The 21,968-nt window shown below is 41.2% G+C and overlaps 2 protein-coding genes across 2 annotated transcripts in view; one reads left to right on the top strand and one right to left on the bottom strand.

The window, feature by feature from the left end:
• The window catches only part of LOC118846863, a 102,129-nt gene extending 101,505 nt beyond the window's left edge, over positions 1-624 (bottom strand). The window contains 1 exon segment of the mRNA XM_036755557.1: positions 572-624. Coding sequence (XP_036611452.1) covers positions 572-620 — 49 coding nt within the window. The 5' untranslated portion in view covers positions 621-624.
• A 3,066-nt stretch (positions 625-3,690) lies between these two features.
• The window catches only part of LOC118845634 (T-lymphocyte surface antigen Ly-9-like), a 39,806-nt gene continuing 21,528 nt past the window's right edge, over positions 3,691-21,968 (top strand). Inside the window, exons 1-4 of the mRNA XM_036753625.1 lie at positions 3,691-3,765; positions 13,907-14,233; positions 16,726-16,998; positions 18,798-19,124. Coding sequence (XP_036609520.1) covers positions 3,717-3,765; positions 13,907-14,233; positions 16,726-16,998; positions 18,798-19,124 — 976 coding nt within the window. The 5' untranslated portion in view covers positions 3,691-3,716. The remainder of the gene's footprint in view (positions 3,766-13,906; positions 14,234-16,725; positions 16,999-18,797; positions 19,125-21,968) is intronic.

Raw genomic sequence — 21,968 nt, 5'->3', positions numbered from 1 at the left:
ATGGTTTACATGATTGCACATGTATAACTTATATCAAATTGCTTACTGTCTCAGGGAGGGAGGCAGGGGATAGGGGAAAGATTTCAGAATTCAAAAAATTTTCAAAATAAATAAAGTATAATATAAAGAATAAAGTTTACAAAGCCCATTATATACATTATCTCATTTGAGACTCAGAACAATCATATGAGGTATCCCCATTTTACAGACGAGAAAAATGTAGTTGTGACTTGCTAGATCATTTAGCTAGAGTCTGAGCTAGGATTTGAACCCAGCTCTTCCTAACTCAAGTCCAGCACCCTTGTTCCCTCTACAACATCATACTGTTTCTACATACACATACCTTGCTTGAGCACATACACAAAAAGTACTCACAGAAATTAGTTTCCACTATAGAAATGACCATGTAGACCTCAACATTCCTCAATTTTTTAGATAGCAGTGACTCTGACTTGGAAGGTATCCAGCTCAAAAACTACTGAGATAGAATGCAGTAGTGAAAGGGGAAAGGGAGAAACTGGAAAATGAAGCATCTGAAGCATCAAGTTACAGTTTAACAGTGTGTACTCACCTAAGAGGAGACCGAGTTGGAAGAACGCCCACAGTCTGGGATAGACCATTTTAACCAACAGCAAGGACTGAATGAACTACTTTTTGGCTCTGTGTATGTAACTAATACCCGTATAAGAGAGACTTCCTCTTTCTACCTCCAGATTTGGGGTGGTGGTGTTAGTAGTTACTTTTAAAAATTAAGGGGAAGAGGAAGTGAGAAAGAAGAATGTGGGGCCTGGGCACTGAGAAAGTGGTCCATGCAAAAGTAAGTTAGGCCTGGTAAGATGGAAATGCAAGCGGAGGCCAAGACTATTGACCAAAGATCATTTATCATGGAAATTAGACTTAAAAGGACCCCATGACAAAATAAGCTATACCTGCTACTCTTCCCTTACAAGGGAATAGACCAAGTTTTACCTTATCCTTTCAGGGAACTTGAAGGAACAAATATTGTGCAAAAAATTTTTTTGAATGAATAAAATCTGTGTTTGGAAAGCTCAGTATACTTTGGCCAGGTTTGAGGAGGAGTTTATTTCCTTAGGGATCAACCCTTTTGTCTCATTTGCTCTTCCTAACAACCCTATGAGATAGTTACTATTATGATTATCATTTTACAGTGGAGGAAATTGAGGCAAACAGAGGTCAAGTGATTTGCCCTGGGTTACACACAGTTAAGTGTCTGAAGGTGAATTTGTACTCAGGTCTTCTTAACTCCAGGCCCAGGGCTCTGTCCACTGTGTCCCTGGCTGCCTCTCATTTAAAATAAGATATTTTTAAAAGTGCTAAGCATAGTGCCTGACATTTAGTAGGTGCTTAACAAATGCTGATTTCCTCCCTCTTCCCTCCCCTTGTGTGGGATCCTAGTGCTTATGTCCAGGAAAATATGCAGGGAAGATGAGAAGTGCCTTATGAGTCCAAGACAGAGAGAATGAGAAACACCCCCAGCTATGGTCAATGTAGGTCCTTTGATGTCTCATGATCCTAACCTAATTCTATAATTAGCTATAACCTCTGCATGTTGGACCCTGCTTGGATGCAGAGACAGAGCTGCTCCTAAGCAGAGGGGGAGGCAGGACCCCTGGGTCCTCTTCTCAATTGCTGCTCTTGATTACATGAGACTTTAAGCAAACCACTTTCCCTCTCCAGGACTCAGTTTCCCCATCTATTAAATCAAGGGGATGGCCGACCTTTGCTACCTGTGACACGTTGGGAAAGTTACTTAACATTTCTTACCTATAAAATGGAGGAAAGTGGACTAGGTAACTTATACCTTAAATCTGGGATCCCTTTCAGCTATAAAGCCTATGAATCTATGGATTGAAATGAGAGACATTTTCAAGTTACTGCAGGTTCTGAGTTGGGAGTGATATCTTCAAAATACTTCTTTAGGATAGAGCTCAAAGGGAAGCTTTTCCAGCCAGTACAACACTACCTACAAGTGAAGTCAAATCAACAAGCATTTATTAAGCACTTACTATATGCCAGGCACTTTCCTAATGCTGGGAATACAAACACAACTGGAAAAAAGATGATCCCTCCCCTCAAGGACATTACATTTCAATGCAAGAAGGCAACCCATAAAAGAAAGCTGAAAAATGAGGGAGCGGGGTTGATGGGGGCATGCTAGAGAAAAAACCTGAGAAATGGGTAGAATCTTAGTCTTGAGTGTTATCTGACAATTCACATCCCTTCCCTATAATTTACTGAAGCTCCCAAGCTGCAAGGATACTCTCTCTTCCCCATTTTCTTCCTGAACCTAAAGCCCTGTGCAAGACGGCTTAATATAATCACAAGTCACTTAAGGGCAGGAGATATTTCCCTTATATCCTGCACACAGAACCTCACACTATGCTTGGCACACAGTGGGCACTTAACAATCCTATCACCATCGGAGTTGGAAGGGACCACAGAGGCCATATAGTCCAGCCTTTATCTGAAAAAGCATCCCTTCTACAATAAACCTGTGAAATGACCATTCAGCCTCTGACTGAAGACCTTCCATGAAAAAGAATTGATTTCCTCCTGAGAAAACATATTACATTATTTGATAGCTCTAATCAAGGGTGTGCTGATATATATGTAACAACCATTTTCCCAGGCAGGATGTATTTTTCAATTTAATCTGCATCATCAGCATTTTCTCTAGCACTTTATTAAGCCTAGACTTAATAGGGAGAAGGCAGCTAGATGACACAATGGATAGAGCTCTGAGACTAGAGTCAAGAAGATATGACTTCAAATGCAGCCTTAGACACTAGCTGTGTGACCCTGAACAAGTCATTTAACCTGTTTGCCTCAGTTTCCTCAACTATATAATAGAGATAATGATAGCACCTACCTCTCCAAGCCTTTTACTAGGACCAAATGATATCATGTGTGTAAAGTACCTGGCACATAGTAAGTACTGTATAAATGCTTATTCCCTTCCTTTCCCTTCATTTCTAATGGCTCTTGAGAGGCAATACCAGCATACTCCAGCACAACCCTGGATCTAATTATTAGGAAATTTCTCCTTATATCAAACCCAAATCTTCCCCTCTGCAACTTCTTCCCATTGATACTAGGTCTGCCATTTGGTACCAACAAGAAAAACACTAATCTCTCTTCCATGAGGAAGTCCTAGTAAACTTGCAGGCTGCTAGCATGATTCCCAAAAGACTTCTGTGTTCAAGGTTAAGTATTCCCAGTTCCCCCAACTCTGCCTGTTTACCGTAAACTGGAGACTTTTCACCATCCTAGTTGCCTTCCCCTGGATGGTCTCAAGTTCATCAATGTTCTTCCTAAAATGTGGCACCCAGAAATGAACACAACACTCCAAAGGTGGCCTGATAGATACAGAGTGTCATTTCTAAATGCCTTGCTTCTCAGGGGAGCCCAACAACACCTTGGTTAATTTTAGATGCCTTATTACCGGTGACTCATACCAAGCTTTTGGTCAACTAAGCCCTCTATTTCTTTCAGACTAACTGCTGTTTATCTATGCCTCCCCCTTCTGCTGTTCTGTGCACTTCTCTGTGAAGAAAGAAGAGGAAGGAGGTACGGAAGCTAAAGTGGTAAGCATTTCCTTTCTCATTGCGAAGATATGAAATTATGCATGCTGGGCCTACATCATAAGGGCAGCCCAAGACCTACCACCTTCACTACTTGGCAAAAGTTAGTACCGAATGGCCTGTTACAGATTATGGGCCCTGTGGCTTCTCTGTCTGCTCAAGGGTGAGTCCACAGTTATTTCTGTTCTTGCTTTTACTTCTGCTGCTGCTAATACAACTTTTCCCTATCCTCTGTCAGTCTTGGTTGATTTGAATCTCTCCATATCTTCTTTGCCTAGGGCACCTCCATCTGTAAAATGCAGGAAATTCTAAAACCCAGGTGTCAGTTCAGATCATGGGCACCATCTGTGTGTATACTTAGGATGTGTGCGTGTGTGTGTGCGTGCGTGTGTGTGTGTGTGTGTGTGTGTGTGTGTGTGTGTGTGTGCACACTCAAGCATATTTGTATCTGTGTAACAATCTAATTTAATTCTCGGCTCAGGCTGTGGCCTTCCAAACCTCATTCAAAGAACCAGCAAAACTTAATATATTGGAGTCAGTCTTACAAGAAGGAGAATAAGCATTGATGTCATCCCTACCATGTGCCAGGCTCTCTTCTAAATGCTTTAAAAATGTTATTTTATTTGATCTTCACAGCAACTCTGAGAAGTAGGTATTATTATTATCCCTATTTTACAGTTGAGGAAACTGAGGCAGATAAAAGCTAAATGACTTGCCCAGCGTCACATAGCTAATAAGTGCCTGAGGCTGGATTTGAACTCAGGTCTTACTGACTCGAGGTCCAGCCTTCTATTTACTGTACCACCTAAGTTGGCTCAACTCTCTCATTTTGCAGATCACAATTTTTTAGTCTTTCTGTTGTTTTTTTAAGCTTTTATTTAGTACTTTATTTTTCCCCAGTTACATGTAAAAAACAATTTTTAACACTTGTTTTTAAAACTTTGAGTTCCAAATTCCTCCCTCCCAAACCCCCCTCATTGAGAAGGCAAGCAATTTGATGTAGGTTTACATGTGTAGTCATGTAAAATATATCCATAACAATCATGTTGTGAAAGAAAACACAGACCATTTGGCCTAGTGTGTTTTTTAAGGTGCTATTTTCTTCAGTATTTTTTTGTGTCTCCTTTACCAAGCTGTTGACTCTTTTTTCATTATTTTCTTGCATCACTCTCATTTCTCTCCCAATTTTTCCTCTACCTCTCTTACTTGATCTTCAAAATCTTTTTGAGCTCTTCTGTGGCCTGTGACCAATTCATATTTTTCTTGGAGGCTTTGGATGTAGGAGCTTTGACTTTGTTTTCTTCTGAGTGTGTATTTTGATCTTCCTTGTCATCATAATTACTTTTAACAGTCAGAGTTTCATTTTCAACTGTTTGTCATTTCCCCAGCCTATTAGTTGACTTTTAACTCTTTGTTAAAGTAAGGCTCTGCTTCCAATGTGGAAGGTTACTGTCCAAAGCTTCAGGGGTTGTATGCAGCTATTTGCAGAGATACTGCTAGGGACCTGTAAGTTTTCAGTTTTTCCAAGGTGATGTGATCTAAGGAGAGGTGTTTTCTACTCTCTTGGCTTGTGCTCTGGTCTGTGAGTGACTACAAGCACTCTTTTCTTCCCTAGAACTATGAGGAAGGTTCCCCCTCCACTGTGGTCATAAGGTCTGCTACGCTAGTGCTCCTCCTTGCCTGGGGACTGCCACCCAGGACTGTGACCTGGATCTAACTATAGGTAAAGCAACAGAGTTCTGCCTCAGTGCTAGTAAAAAGACTCCTATAATCTCCTTGTTTGACCCCCTTACTATCTGCGGGCTGAGAGTTCCAGACACAGCTACTGCTGCTGTCATTTCTGATTCAGCCACTCCCAAGGCCTGCTCCTGGTTTGCTGGGGCCAGGGCTGTGCTGAGATGTGGCCTATGCTGGACTGTGCTCCACTCTCACCCAGGTGTGACAGACTTTTCCAGCTGATCTTCACATTTGTCTTTGGAGTCTGTGGGCTAGAAGGTCTGGAAATTGCCTCTGCTGTCAGTGAATCAGTGGCCCTGAGGCCCGCTTCAGGTTTGCTGGAACCCAGTCTATACTGGTGCAGTCTGTGCTGGACTTTTCTCCTTTCTCACCCTGGTACAACAGACCTTTCCTGCTGATCTTCCAAGTTGTCTTGGGCTGGAAATTTATTTCACTACATCTTTTCGTGGTTTCTGCTGCTCTAGAATTTGTTTAGAGTCATTTTTTGAAGGTATATGGAGGGGATTGGGGGAGAGCTCAGGTGAGTCCCTGCCTTTACTCTGCCATCTTGGCTCCACCTCCTTGTGGATTACAAAATTGAAAGTAATCTGCCCAGTATCACATAACTGCTGTATTTGGTGGCAAATCTGGAGCTATAACTCAGGTTTCATTTCTCCTATTAAGAAGGGTGGTACAGTGGATAGTGCATTGAGTCTGGAGTCAGGAAAACTCATCTTCCTGATTCAAATCTGGCCTCAGACACTTACCAACTGTGTGATCCTGGGCAAGTCATTTAACCCTGTTTGCCTCAGTTTCCTTATCTGTAAAATAGAGAAGGAAATGGTAAACCATCCCAGGATTTTACCAAGAAAATCTCAAATGGGCTCACAAAGAGTTGGACACAGCTACAATGACTGAGCAACAACAACAAATTAAGAAGAGTCGAATCATAAATTTGCCCTGTATTTGGGATTAGACAAGACAAACAATGACAACTGGGGAAATTCTCACAATTTTTGACCCTCTGGTAATCTCTAGGAATGGCTGCCATTGCTATCAGGTTAATGAAGGGGTTAAGGTAGAGAGAAGAGTAAAACTTGTAGAAGGTGGGGATGAAGGGAGATGGATCCATGTTAAGAGTACTGCCTAATGTACTCTATTGTCTGGATCATGTTTCCCAGGACATAATGGAGTCTTTATAAAGATACGGTAGTCCTGAAGGGAGGGTCATTGCCTTGTATCTGATTAGAAAGAGCATTAGATTGGAGATCAGGGACATTAGAGTCTAGTCGTGGCTGTTCCTTAACCAGCTGTATAAACTTGGGCAAGCCACCTCACGTCTCCAGGCCTCAGCTTCCTAACCATATAAAATAAAGGGGTTGGACAAGATGGTTTCTAATTCCCTTCCAGCACCATAATTTTGAGTAATTTTCCTACTGACCGATAGCCCAGGTCCTACCTGGTCCCTTAAAAATGTCAACAAGTCAAGTCAACAAACATTAAGTGTTCACTTTGTGCCAGGCATGGCATGGGCCATTATTGTCTACAGAACAGAAACAGCCTAAGACCCTATAGATACCACCAAAGCTGCCTCACCCAGAGCCTCTGGCAAATTCTGCTCCCCGGGGGTCCTGAGGAATGATCGACTTCATACCTATGGTTGGGGGATAGAGACAGAAGAGATAGAAAGGAAAACAGAGGAAGAAGCTATCTACTTTTCATCTGTACCAACTCTTAAGGATTCTGAGGTTTTTTGAAAAAGCTGCCCCCTTAATTCCATTACCTTCCCAACCAAGCTGATTCCCCCATGATGTCTTAGCTTAGGTGTGGCTGTATCTACCACTGTTGCCCTCCTCTGTTCATCTGAAAGAGAGTTTGAAATATCAAAAAAAAAAAAAAAAAGGAAAAGACAAGTTTACATGAAATAGTTGTTTTTTTTTTTGACACTAATACTTTAAGTGCTTTCCAAACTTTATGTGGCAATGGCTTCCTTTTATTAAAAAAAAATTTGTTTGTTCTCCCCATATGTACTTCATAATTTAATCTATGCAAATTATCTTTTTAGTTGTTTATTTTATTAAAATACAATTATAAATTCATTAAAATTTTATAAAAATACAAACAAAATTTAAATAACATATTTACCATATTATTTCTACTGTCATAGGAGCATAGATTCAGAAATGGAAGAGACCTTTAAGGTTATCTGGTCCAAGCCCATCATTTTATGTATGAGGAAACTGAGTGCCATAGAGATGAAGGGCCTTACTTAAGGTCAAATGGGTAGGAAGTCTCTGAGCCAGGATTCGAACCTCAATCTTCTAACTCCAAATTCTCTGCTCATTCCTACTCCATTAAGGGAAAGGATATACACAATAGTGGTAGATTTTACCCATATTCAATCTTAACATTCCCATGCTAGGTCTTGCTGTCTACCTGGGACCAGGTCTTGTCACTGGGTTTCTAATGTGGCTTGAGCAGGCACTCAGACACCCAGCAGCACTGCCTGGCCTGGCTTGGGAATGCTCTGGCTCCCAGAACCTCTTTCACCTATGGAGAGAGGTCCTCAAGCAGGACATCTCCAGCCAGCAAAAGAAGGATTCTTAAGAACAGCAATGCCTTAGCCCTTGACTATGAGGGAGCCTCCACAGGTCCCCATGTCTATATGGGGGCTTCCCTAATTGCCATGCTGGTACACTGGCATGGAATGCACCTGCCTCTTCCCTCTGGGGCATAGTTCTGGCCTTTTCCTAATGTCTTTATCCTAATGACCCAGTACTGACATTCCGGTGACAAAGAGCAAGCCCCCCTTCTTCCACCTCCCACCAGATGAAGCAAATTTCTTAGTCTCTCTTATGTTGATTTTGTCTTATACTTTGTTTCCAATGAAAAACAGTGAATGTATTTATGTAGGAGTTATACTGAAAAATTGTAGGTGGCACGATGGGTAGAGGCCTGCCCCTGAAGTCAGGAACTGCCCAACTGGAATCCGACCACAGACACTTACTAGCTGTATGACCACAAACAAGTCACCTCACAGGGTTGCTGTGAGGATATAACAACATAATGTGCAAAAGAACTTTGCAAACCTTAAAGCTAAGGTGTTATTATATACAGTAATTTTGACTATTGCTTCAGGCACACAAACATGCCCAAATGGCCTAGTACAGGGGGTGGGGAATCTGCAGCCTCGAGGCCACATGTGGCTCCCTAGGTATTCAAGTGCATCCTTTTGACTGAATCCATACTTCACAGAATACATTTTTAGTTCAAAGAAGAGCTAGTCGTCCAGTTTGGCTGGAACAGGGGTGGGGAACCTGTGGCCTTCTAGGTCCTTGGGTGTGGCCTTTTGACTGAGTCCAAGTTTTACAGAACAAATCTTTTATTAAGGAGATTTGTTCTGTAAAGTATGGATTCAGTCAAAGGGCCGCACTTGAGGACCTAGAGGACCACATATGGCCTCAAGGCCAAAGGTTCCCCCACCCCTGCATAGTGTCCCTTGAGGGTGTGGGGGGGAAGGGGTAGAGATTGACCCAGAATTTGGAAAACTGCCTTAGTGTAACAAATCAAGCTTGAGATTAACTTGGCTTAATTTGATTATCAAGTTAAATGCTAGACCGAAGTATTATTAGACTGCTAGCTGATTATGAGTTTCTCTTACTATACTTATTAGGCCTGATGGGATCCATAATTCCTTCCAGAATCTGTTTCCTAGTGTCCTCTTCCTAGACGTTCTCTCCTTAGCTTGATTATATTCTTATTATGCTTATTTGTATATATGTCATATCATCCTAGACCGCCATCCCCATTAGATCCTAAGCTCCTTGAGGTAGGAACTGTAATTTTATCTTATTTTTAATTTCTGTGTTCTCATTTAAATAATATAAATAATCGCCATATTATTTCTATTGCTATAGGAGCATTGATTCAAACATCGAAGAGTCCTCTGAGGCCATCTAGCCCAAACTCCTCATTTTATGTTTGAGGAAATGGAGTGCTATAGAGGAAAAAGGCCTTACTTAAGGCCACAGTGTATATAACACAGTGCCTGGCACAAAAGTAGGCCTTAATAAATGCTTTGCCTGTGCCAGGCACTTTCATTCTGTAGCAGCCCCTAATCCTGGGGATCCTTACCTTGCCCCCTTTTGTCTTAATGAATAAAACTCACTGGCTCAGCTCACAGGGTTAAAGGTCACATATTTGGAGCTGGAAGTAACTTAATGGTCATTGAATTCAACCCTCTGATTTCATGAATAAGGAAGCTAAGGGCAAGACAAGTGAAAACGATTTGCCAGTAACTGTCTGAGCTGGAATCAGTTCTTCTTAGGAATTCAATGCCCTCTGCACTATGGTTTTTTTTTTGCAGGGGAAGGGCAGAGCAATTGGGGTTAAATGACTTGCCCAAGGTCACACAGCTAGTGTGTCAAGTGTCTGTGACCAGATTTGAACTCAGATCCTCCCGATATCCAGGGCCAGTGCTCTACTCATTATGCCACCCAGCTGCCCCTAGCCTTCTCCACTATGGCTAGTTCCACCCACTTCTCTCATGATTTCATGGTTTCTCTCATGATTCACTCACAAGAGTGAATTTCCTTTTCTAGTCACTCTTAAGGGCAGTGCCCTTCCTCTGAGATTATGTCCATTTTATCCTATATGTATTCTGTTTTTGCATAGTTGTCTACAAGTTGTCTCCCCCATTAGACTGTGAGCTTCTTGAGAGGATGGGTTTTGTTTGTTTTTTGTTTTTCCTTTCTTTGTATCCCGAGCATTAAGCATAGTGTTGATACAGCAAGTGTTTAACAAGTGCTCGTTGATTTGACTCAAATCCTTTCTCTTCCCCCCTCTCAAAAATCTATTCCCTTCAGTTTTGTAATATAAAACACTTCAGATGTAGCACAACTATTGCATTCTTCACCAAAAGTCAGAAGAAAGCCATACTGTCAGAAAGGAATGGTCAGAAATACGCTTTAGGTTTAGAGGTCAAGCTGGGCAGAATTTTTTTCTACAGAATATGAGTTATTCTCTGAGCTATGGGAATTTAAGGTCATCTTCCCTATTTCCCCCCAAAAAGACAATGTGATGGAAGGAAAGAGTTACACTTCCCCTTAATCTGTGGACCTCAACGATGGGCCCCATTTAAGTCCCTAGGATTTCAGTTCTTATGAGATGGTGTATTCGTCAGAGATAATGATTGTGGAAATTGAACCAAGACTGCCTAGGTCCTTTTAGAAAATTTAGTCCTTCTCATGATGAAAAATGCTAGCCACTTCCAGAAAGAGAATTGATGAACTCTGAGTACAGATTGAACCATATTTTTTTCACTTTCTTTATTTTTCTTGCTTTCTTTTCAATATGACTAATATGGAAATATGTTTTGCATGACTTGACAAGTATAATAGGTATCATATTGCTTGCCTTCTCAATGGGGGGTGCAGTGAGTGCTGGAGGGAGAAAGAGGATTTGGAACTCAAAATTTTTTAAAAGAATGTCAAAAATAAATAAATATTTTTTGAAAAAGGAAAAATATCCTTTCTCTCAACTGTACCCCAATTTTTATTCAGGAAACCATAAGGTAGTGGAAATACTTCTACCTTCCTATGTTATACCACCCTTCTACTATATTCATTATAAGCCCTCAGCATGCATGTTGACTCTGGAGAGAATAAGCACCTTCAGGGACTATCTCCTGGGCAGTAAATGGCTAATGAGATAATCTTCCACTAGCTTCAAGAAAAGGGTCCCTTGAGTCTGGTGGCTGAGGGGTATAACTTCAGAATTAGGATAGGAATGATGACAACAAAAAACTGGCAAGGCTTCATAAAGGACGGGTGATGCCAGACAAACCTCTTCCATGTTGGATAGGGTTGCAAATTTGATGGATAAGGGGAATTCTACTTTTTTAAATGTTACTTTTATTTTAAACTTAAATACCAAGAAAAAAAAAGAGTATTTCCATACACACACACACACACACACACACACACACACACATCTCCATTTCACTTGCTTTTTAAAAAAAAGTACTATGTGTTGAGGTTGAGATTTAGTCTCTGCCCACCCAGAGACACCAAAAACTGTTGTGGTTTCATGATGTGTTATGGTGGCACTGTCTCAAGCAATTCAGAGTCAGACCACTCTAATCCAGGTATAGGCATTTATTGAGATTGATGCCTCTCATGAAGCAGGCTAAGTTCCAAGAGGAATCAGCAACTTCAGAAAAAGCAAGATGGATTTTTATAGGGTAAAGATACTGATTACACAATCAAAATTTATATAGAATATAGGAATGTGATTAATATTAAAAAGGCAGGAAGAGTTTGTTAAGGGATTAGGTAATGGAGGAGGGGTCCCTTCTATGGTTCAGTGGTCAAACATTCTGGTTGTGCTGCCCTCCAATTGGCTAGTTATTGTGGTCCTGTCTGGTCAAGACGGATGATTTAGTTGAGGTTGAGTGCATGGACACACCTGTTTCTGTGGGAATGGGTCTAGCAGCAGTAGCTAGCTAGAGGCAGCGGCTGGGATCCTATCACATGGACACACTTGCTGTTTCTGTGAGAACCATGAGTTCATGGACACACCTGTTGTTCTAGTGAGCAGTGACGCATATGTGAAGAAGTCAGGATATTGAGGTGTGGGGTGAGTGGTTGGGGCAGTGGGCCTGCTGTTCAGTGGGGCCTATAAAGAAGTAGAATATTGGGGCTGGGGGCAGCTTCATTAGGATTCCATCACTATGCATTACTTTTAAAACTGTCCCATTTTGTGCTTCCTTTTGAACTCACTCCTTTTCTCTTTGCATTTTAAAAAAAAATGTTACAATGACCTTATTTTTCGACATCACTTTTGCTATCTCCCATTGAAAAATCAAGAGAAAGAAAGGGGGAATCCTTTACAAAAACAAGCATAATCAAGCAAAATTAATCCATACGTTGGTCATGTCCAAAAATATACGTCCCCGTACCTTGTGTCCATCACTTATCTATCAGGAGGTAAGTAATATGCTTCATCATAGGTAAGAGGGGAATACCGTAGTTATAATTTTCCTAGACTTTTCACAAGAAGTATTTCACTTTACACAAATGGAAGGAGTACCCATACCAATAAGATCACAGATCCATCAAAATATGTTTACATATATATCCAAAGAAGCATCTCCTTCAACATCATTATTTTTAGAATTTACTTTCATTACTGGAATATGGCTAGATAATGGTTCTTTGAAGAAAGACCATTTTTAGTGAACTGATAGAGCACTATGAGTCAATAACATACTATGACACCTGTAGCTTTTCCTTTTTTCACCCAAAAAGCTAATTCAAATTTAGGCTGCATTAAGAGAAGTGTGGTGTCTACAACAAGGTTGGTGATAATCCCACTCTACCCTCCTCTGATGGAACCCTATCTAAAGTGTTCTGTTAGCCTACAAGATCCTTACTACTCGTAGCTACATGGGGCCAGGTGGGAGATAAGTCTTTTGCTATTTCTTCCTGACTCTCTTGGAAACAGCTCCAAATAGTTCTCATGCTTCAACAGCAGAAAGGAAGAAGACTGGGTCACTCCTTTGATATAGCCACAGAGCTAGCAGCCAATCAGGGGGATTCAACCCAGTAATGAGTCAAACATAGATAGAAGCAGATAGAATCCTAGCCACCAGCACATGCTGAAGGCTCCAGTTTATCTCCAGGAATAGCAACTGAGAATGCTCCGAAAGGGGTTTGGTAGAGTGCACCCACTACAAAAGAATGAGATTGACAAGTTGGAGAGTATCCAGAGGAGTATGATTAGAATCATAAAAGATTTTGCATACATGCCATATAAGAATTTGTTGAAGGAACTAGGGTTACCTAGCCTGGAGAGGAAAAGACAGGAGGGATTTATTGGTTGGTTTCATGTTGTCGAAGGGCTGTCATATAAAAGAGGGATTAGATTTGCTCTGCTTGACTCCAGAAGGCAGAACTGGAAACAAAGAGAGCCAATTACAAAGGGTAGATAATGGACCACTAGAAAGGAAAATCCCCTAAGGGGAGTGGACTGCTTCAGTAAGTCATAGATCCCTTTTTACTGGGGATCTTGCCCAAGATCAAACAGCTAGTAAGTAGTAGTAAGAACTAGGATCGTAAGCTTTTAGAGTCAAGAGAGATATTCAGGCCCATCTAGTGCAACTGATTGAACAAGAACCCCCTCTGCAACATGCCCAATAAGCAAGTGGTCATCCAACCCCCACTTGAAGAACTCCAGTGATGGAGATCCGCCACCTCCAGAGGGAATCCATTCCACTTTGGACTCTTTTGTTGTTAAGTCTTTCTTAAGTCAAGTCAAAGTAGGCTTCTTTGCAATTTGACCCATTGCTCAGTTCTCTCTGGGGCCAAGAAGAAAAAAAAACATACCTCCTTTCCCTTCAAATACTTGAAGATAGCTATCATTTCCTCCTCTCCGTCTCCCCCCAATTTTCCCTTCTCTAGATTAAATACTCCTAGTGTCTTCAAATAATCCTCAGAAAAAATGATCTCATTATCCTTCACCAGTCAAGAGGGTCTTCTAATTGCAGCTTACTTTCCACAGCTATTATTGCTTCATTTCCATATCTACAGGACCAGAAGCCTCTAGAGGAGACCCAGCCCCCATGCAGGTGATTGGAACTCTAGGAAAGTCCGTCACTCTCCACCTGGAAATCCCAAGGGGAGAGGAGCTCGAGGACCTTACCTGGAGCAAAGAAGGAACTATTGCTATCGTAACTCCAGGGGAACCAATAAAAGTGATTGATAAAAAAATTAGAGACCGAGTGGAGGTAATGAGCAACAACTACTCCCTACAAATCAACAGTCTGACACTAGAGGATGCAGGAGTCTACAGAGCCCAGATAAACATAAAAGACTCGGATATGACCACCACCAAGGAATATAACCTTCAAGTCTACGGTGAGTATCAAGCACTATCAGGCAGTTTCTATCTAAGGTTTTTAAAACAAGAATTCTATTTCTCTCTAGGAAATAACAGTATTCATGCTGATTGTGAGGCTGCATGTCTCAGAAAGTTACTGTAGTTATGCCAACTGGGGCTGCAGATGAATTGTAAAATGAGAGGGTTGAACTCTATTGTCCCTACTAGTTCTAAATCCCATGATTCTGTCTTCCAAAAGAGAGTCAGATTTTGGCTGCCCAAAAATGGAATGGACAGCTCCTCAAGGTAATGAGCTCTCTATAAGTGGAGTTCTTCAAGTAGAGGCTAACCATTTGGCAGGTATATATTAAACAAGTTTACTATATAGGTTCCAGTTGAATTAGAAGACTGCTGAGGTTCCTTCCAATTTGAAATACTTTGAATCTATTCCCTCTGTCCCCATCACATTCTCAACTCTACAAACAGGGGCTTTGGAGTTGAGGGGTGAATTTTAAAAAGAGGAAGCAGTGGGTGGAGCACCCTGAAGCAACTGGCCTCTACTCATAAAGAAGGAAGTCAAATTAACAGTAAAAATGAAGACCACTCCTCTTTACTTCCTCTACTTCATGAGATTAATCAAACTGAAACTTAAATGAGCCCTATCCTCTAGCTGTTGATTCAGGGCTTCCCTACTCGACTTCCTGGGTCTTTTTTTGCCCTATCTGATGTTTATGTTCCTACATAAGGGTGCTGCCAAATAACCCATTTAATAAAAATAACCGACATTTATAAAGGGCTTTAAAGTTTGCAAAGTGCTAGCACATTATCTCACTATCTCATTTTGAATCTACAATAATCCTTCAAGATAGGTATTACAGGTATATTATTATCATTTTACTAATGAGGAAACTGAGCTTCTCAAAGAGACTAAGTGATTTGGCCACATACTTGGTCACCTAGTTTGTGAGTTTCCAAAGCAAGAGTAAAGCCAGGTTCTCTTGACACCAAACACAAGGCTCTATTCGTTACTGCTTGCCTCCTGAGACTGCCTGGTAGTTCAGTCATCTGTTATCAGGTGACCAATGGGCCAACGGTGGGAAACCTGTGGCCTCAAAGCCAAATGTGGCCCTCTAGGTCCTCAAGTGTGGCCCTTTGACTGAACCCAAACTTCACAGAACAAATCCCATTAATAAAGGATTTTTTCTGTAAAACTTGGCCACAGGTTCTCATCTCTGGTTTAGACCAATCGGTGAAAGAGCATCCTGTGTGCCAGGCACTGCACTAGAATTGAGACTACAAAGACAACAATGAATTATTTTTTCCCCTCGAGAAGCTTACATTCTATTGGAGAGATATTATATACATATATAAATGTATACAAAATATATATAAGATAATGGAAGGGAGGGATAAGGAGGATCAGGAAAGACCTTTTATTGAAGGTGCTCAGGTTGAGTTTTTAATATTGGCTCTACCCATTCAGTAGCTTAAATAGACCCTGCCTATGAATATACTTAGCCCACCATTCTGTTCTACTCAGAGCAGATCCCTTATTTCCCAAGTCAAACCTGGCAACTTCACTGTCAAGGCCTTGTGGGATAGATCTGAAACTTCCCTTTGGACTCACAGCATTCAGCAAGCTCAGCAATGGGAGTAGAAGAGTTTGATTTTTAAAAAAAGATTACAATTGATAGTGACTGATAAGTCATAATGTCAGCTTAACTGTCATATCATGTGACTCTGGGGAGAGTGCACCTCCTGAATCCCAGCTGAGGCATGTCCTTTCACTATTTCTCCTTTCATTCCTTTATAGAGTCACTCCTAGGGGGTGAGCAGAGACAAAACTGGCAGGGAATGGAGGCAGGTGGATTGGATTCCATAATCTTAGCATGATGCCAGTGTCTGCTCTGGGAGGGTGGGGAGAATGATTTGCTGTTTCCTTGGAGATGGGAACAGACTTGGTGAAGCTGTGATACAATGATAAGAACATTGGATTTGGAATCACAAGACTTGGGTGTGAGTCCTATGCCTGCTAGTAACTATCAAGGCAAACTTTGACAAGTCATTTAGTCTAATTCCTCAGTTTCCTCATCTGTAAAATGAAGGTATTGGACTAGATCAGAGGTTCTTAACCTGAGGTCTACATATCCCCAAGGTGTCCTTGGATAAATTTCAAGGGGTGTGTGAACTTGGATGGGGAAAAAAATTACATCTTCATTTTCACTAACCTTTAACTGAAATTTATCATTTCCTTTCATTATGATTTTAAAAAACCAAATGTTATTCTGAGACAGGGTCCAGAGCCTTCACCAGACTGCTAAAGGGTCCATGACGCAAAAAAGGTGAAGAATTTCTGTACTAGATGATCTTTAAAGACCCTTCCCTCTGTATGAGTTTAAATTTTATCTCTCCCCTCACTGCTACCATTATCTCTAAGTAATCAGTTTTTCTTGTGGGGTGGAGGAGGGTTATGGACAATTTGCCTGATTTTCATTGCCCTCATGGTTTAATATTACCTTCCCTCACACAGAGCAGCTCACAGAACCCCAAGTCAGAATGAATTCCACTGTGCTTAAGGATGGACATTGCATTATCTTCTTGATATGTTCTGTGAATGCTAGAAGAAATGATGTGACATATAGCTGGTCACCCTTGGGTCCAAATGCTGCTGTATCCAATGGAGGATCTGTTATCCAAATCTCCTGGAAACCCTGTAATGCTGACTGGAACTATACATGCACAGCCAAGAATCCCGTGAGCTTTAGCACATTTCAAGTCACACCTTCTTGGGATCTCTGTCCAGGTACCATCTCTTTCATTTGTCTTTAGGTGGCTCTCAGCAGCCCCTGAGCAGCTGCAAGGATTTGACCTTAGAACTATTCTCAAGAGATTTAAGAGATTCTGGTCCCCAGCTTAAACCCTGCAAGAACACCTTATGCCAGATGAAGTGCACAACCTTCCAGACATGAATCCCAAGTGTCCTCAAGAAAGTAGCCCTGTCCTCCCCTTTCTTATTCCTGACTCTTCTCAAACAAGTTTCCACATTTCAATAGCTACAAAGATTCCCTAGGCCTAGGAAAAAACAGTGTGGGAACTCAGTGGAACTGCTTGCATAGTTCTCAAAATGATGTCTGCATTAGTTGCCACAGTGCTTTAGCATCTCGGAGGTCACATATCCAAGCATGCACAGAGTGCAGCGGAGAACAAGGAAGAAAACAGCAGTGGAAACTTCCAAGGAGCTAAAGTAGAGATCACAAAAGTCTATGTACAAAATTCTAAAACTCACCTTCTTTGTGCACAAAAGATGCTTCACCATTATTCAGAGCCTATTTCCTCTATATTTGCACACAATTCTAGCAAACCTGGTCCTCTAGTTTCTTAGGCCAGAATAGACCAAAGAAAGACATTGAAAAGATAGTTTGGGTAGGGGTAGGGTGCTGCCAGAGGCAGCAACAATAAATGATCACTGGCAGCTTGACAACAAGGGAAGGGAAAAAAAGATTGTAGAAAGCAGACACCTGAACTCAAAATACATCTTGGGCTATTGGCCAGAGGGGCAGACAACCCATGTATAACTATAGAACCCATTCCCTGTATTAAAACCACACCAAATAGTGGTGTATTTTCACAATTATGTCCTTGATTCTTCTGGAAAATATTAATTTGTGTTCAACATATTCTATTTACAATTAGCAGAGGAATGATACAGGGGTTCACTGGTAGAAGAGTGAGGGAGATGGAAAATGAATGTCTAGAATCAGGGAGGAAGGACTGAAGTTGGGGGAGGGAAGAGGGGTGCCTGAGAGTCCAAAAGGAAGTCACATGGCATAGAAGGCAAAAGATAGAGAAAAGGGCAGGAGCTGAGAAGAGCAGGGAAGGAGGAAGGCCTAGACCTAGCCTGGCCTGACAGTGAAAGAAACAGTTATGAACCACTAGAGACTCTGAATAAGAGCATCTTATTTTTAATTTCATTAACATTTATTAAGCACTTACTATGTGCTACACACTGTGCGAAGTGCTGGGGATACAAATAAGAAAAAGAAAGACAGTCCCTATCCTCAAAGAGCTTACAATCTGATTAGAGGAAGACAATACACAAAAAGAAGTGGGAATGGGGAGGGTGACCTGATACCAGGGGTATCTTGTTCCCTGGAGCTGAAACCAGGCAGAATGGTAGATGCAAAGTAGAGTGAGCAGAAAGTCCAATTTCTGTCCTCTGTAAAGGAAGGCTTTAGGAGGAATTTGGTACTCATCTTTCAGCCCTCCAATCAGAGGAGTGGCTGAGGGAGGTGGTATCCAGGCTTAAGTTAGCAGCATGGTGATGAGATTACAAATGATGAATTTATCCTCACTTCAAACAAAACCAGATCTGGAAAATTACCCAAGGGCCAAACAAAGGAATAAAATGAGTACGAAGGATTTCTTACCCACTATGGCCTGTGAGTGTTCCATGGGAATAGGAATAAAGGGGTAGAGGATAAAGTTAAGTGTCCATGGAGGAAAGGAAGATGAAGATGACTCAGGAATACTCAAGGGCCTGGAGAGCCCTTGAAGCGCTGTACAAAGGGAGCTAATGCTTCAATTTCTAATCTGCCTCTACAGGGCCAGGAACCTCAGAAGGGAACTTGACTCCCACAATAGTGATTGGGACCCTGGGAGACCTGATCACTTTCCCACTGGAGATTCCATCAGGAGTTGAGAGCATTGTCTGGATTTCAAATACTTCTCTTACCAAGACAGAACCAGGAGAAGTGGGAAAGCTGAAAAGAGTCAAGACCCAGAGACCTGATAGAATCAGAGATCCTGCCCGGGACTTCTCCCTGCAAATTCCTAATGTGCAGATGGAGAACCAAGGACTCTATATAGCCCATGTGTGCACCAACTCCTCCAGCATCCCAACAACACACTGGTTTTCCCTGCAAGTCTACAGTGAGTTTCAGGACTAAGACCCTGATATTTAAGATGTTTCTCCAAAAATTTTTCCTGTCTCTGTTGCTTTCCCTTGCTGTCATTCTCAACCCTCTCCCTTTCAGGAAAAATTATATATTTGTATATTGTGTTGTACTTCACACTACTTCACTTAGTTGGCATTTGTTGGACATTCATTGCCCAATATTGCTCCTTACACAGGTCTCTGGTTTGCCTCTGCCTTATTTCCCAATGTTTGTAGCTGTTGCTCACCTACAGGAAATTCCAGAAAACCCATTGTACAGAATATTATCTTTCACAGATAGTGTGGTTGCTACTTGGGACTATGAGCCAGACTTTTAGGGTAAGAGCTCACAGTTCTCAGGGTACTTTCTTCCCAACTACTAGCATAATGTGAAGGAAAAAATACTGGATTCAGTCACTTATCTTCATCTGTAATATGAAGATTTTACACAGATGGTTTCAAAGGTCACTTTTTGGCCTAAATTCTATAATAAAAACTTGTGAGGTAGACAGTGTATATCAGAGGTGGCAAACTCAATTAGAAACAGTAGCCACTAATCTATAGATAAGGATCCCTACAGGCTGCACTTTTAAATGTGATATTTAAAATGTGATATCACTTATATTTTCTTGTATTTTTATTTATTTTGCTAAATATTTTCCAATGAAAATTTAATCTGGTTCAGGCCCATCTTGGGAATGTTATTCCATGTGTGTTGACATTTCTGGTGTACATAGTATTGTACCAGTTAGACAGATGTGGTAACTGAGGCTTAAGGAGGTTAAGTGCCTTCACTCACGAAATTAGTTAGTGTTAGAGCCAGGACTTAAACACAGGTCTTTGGACTCTATGTTCAGTGGACTTTACACTATACAACATGAAAATGCCACTTCATGACTTCTTAAGGTTCAGTACCAAGGAGAATTCCTTATAGACCCAGCCTCCCCCCACAAAAAAACCTATTTAGCTATTGGGGGGAGGAGGAGTGAGTGGGAGAGGTTCCTCACTAATTCTTTCTCTTTCATTACTTTCCCAGGACTTGGGAAGAGTAGACATTGTTGAGGCAGGGAAGATTTGGGTGTATAGCAGAGAATTAGAGGATTTTAGATCTAGAGCTGGAAGAGATCTCAGGGACCATCTAGTACAGACTCCTTATTTTACAGATTAGGAAATCATGGACCAGAAAGGTTAAAACATTTTCATGAAGTCACACAGGCTGGGCTGGGATTGGGACCAAGATCATCCAACTCCAAATTCAGCGCTCACACTGCCTTTCACTCTGTGATGTAAAGAAAACAGCAACTGTCTGCATGTTGGGAGGACTGGATTCTATCCTAGTTCTGCCACTAACAAGTCTGTCCCATGTCCTCTCTGGTACCCAGCTTCCTCATCAATGAAATATGGCTAGAGGATCTCTAAGCTCCCTTCTTGACCTGAAATCCTGACCTTGCATTTGACAAATGTAAAGACTTAAGTTTTGGGGATAAGAATTCATTATTTGGTAAAAATTGTTGGGAAAACTGGAAAGCAGTCTGACAGAAATTGGGCATAGACCAATATCTTTTTTTTTTTTTTTTTTGCTTTTTGGCAGGGCAATTGGGGTTAAGTGACTTGCCCAAGGTCACACGGCTAGTACATGTGTCAAGTGTCTGAGGCCGGATTTGAACTCAGGTCCTTCTGACTTCAGGGCTGGTGCTCTACTGACTGCGCCACCATAGACCAATATCTTACATCATTTACCAAGAAATTTAATGCTTTATAAAATTCATGAAAGAAAAAGTCAGATTGTGGAGTAGGTAACCGAGGAGGTGATGAAGGCCAAAGGGAAATGAAAAAAGCAGGTTCCCCCAGTCAGGAAAGCTTGCCTAGGTTTTAGTTTTGTTTATGTGCTTATTATGTTTATTGAGTCTTATAGAGAGAGCCTTTCCTGTCAAAGGAGAAGTTTGCCTTACTGATATGTTTATTCTCTCCTTTTTTTAAAACCAGTTGCTCTTCGGTATGTAGGGCTAAAAAGCAGCATGATATAATGAAAAGTTCAGTGACTTTATTATGCTCGTGTGGGAATTTGTTTTTCTGGACCACACATGTTTATACGGGATTTTATTCCATTTATTTTTATTTGCTCAGTTTGGGAGGAGGACTAAAGAAACAAATTGTAAAGGCTCATAAAATATGCATATGCATTTTCTTTTTAAAATGAAGGCATTGTATGAGATGGCTTTTGAGATGCTTCCCAGCTCTAGAATTTTGTCTACATCCTAAGGCAGCCTCTTCTACATTCTGTTAGCAAGTAGGATCTAGACCTGGATTTGAACTTGGGTCTTTTTGACTCCAGGTCCAGCACTCTGTCCAGGCACTCCTTAGCTGTCCATGTTTAATTCTCTTTTGTGTTCTCCTATGTATGAGGCATCCCATAAGTCTTAGTTCATAGTTCAGTTTTAGCATTTAATAGTATATGGGAATGTCCATTTTATTTTTCATTTAAGAGGAAACTAAGCGTCACAAGGGACTTGGAAGGGATAGGTCCAGAATCAAGAAGATGAGTTCAAATCCAGCCACAGATTCAGCCTCAAATGTAGCAAGCAGCAGCAGCAGCAGCAACCACAATATCAGTAACAGTAGTGATAGCAGTAGCAGCAACAGTATCAGTAACAGTAACAAGTGGAGGTGAATGATGACTTTTATGGTACATTGTTGCAATATTCCTGAACAAGTCCAGGTTAGATTATATAATTCTTGAGGTCATTTCCAACTCTAAAATTCTATGACTTTGACAGAGAAAATAGCAAACTGCAGCATGGCAGGACTTCTAAAAAAAGTTTTCAAAATGTCTGTGGCAA

The sequence above is a fragment of the Trichosurus vulpecula genome, chromosome 4 (genome assembly GCF_011100635.1).
Source record: "Trichosurus vulpecula isolate mTriVul1 chromosome 4, mTriVul1.pri, whole genome shotgun sequence".
Classification (NCBI taxonomy): Eukaryota; Metazoa; Chordata; class Mammalia; order Diprotodontia; family Phalangeridae; genus Trichosurus; species Trichosurus vulpecula.
Note: the sequence above shows the minus strand (reverse complement) of the source record. Positions and strands in the feature narration are given on the sequence as shown.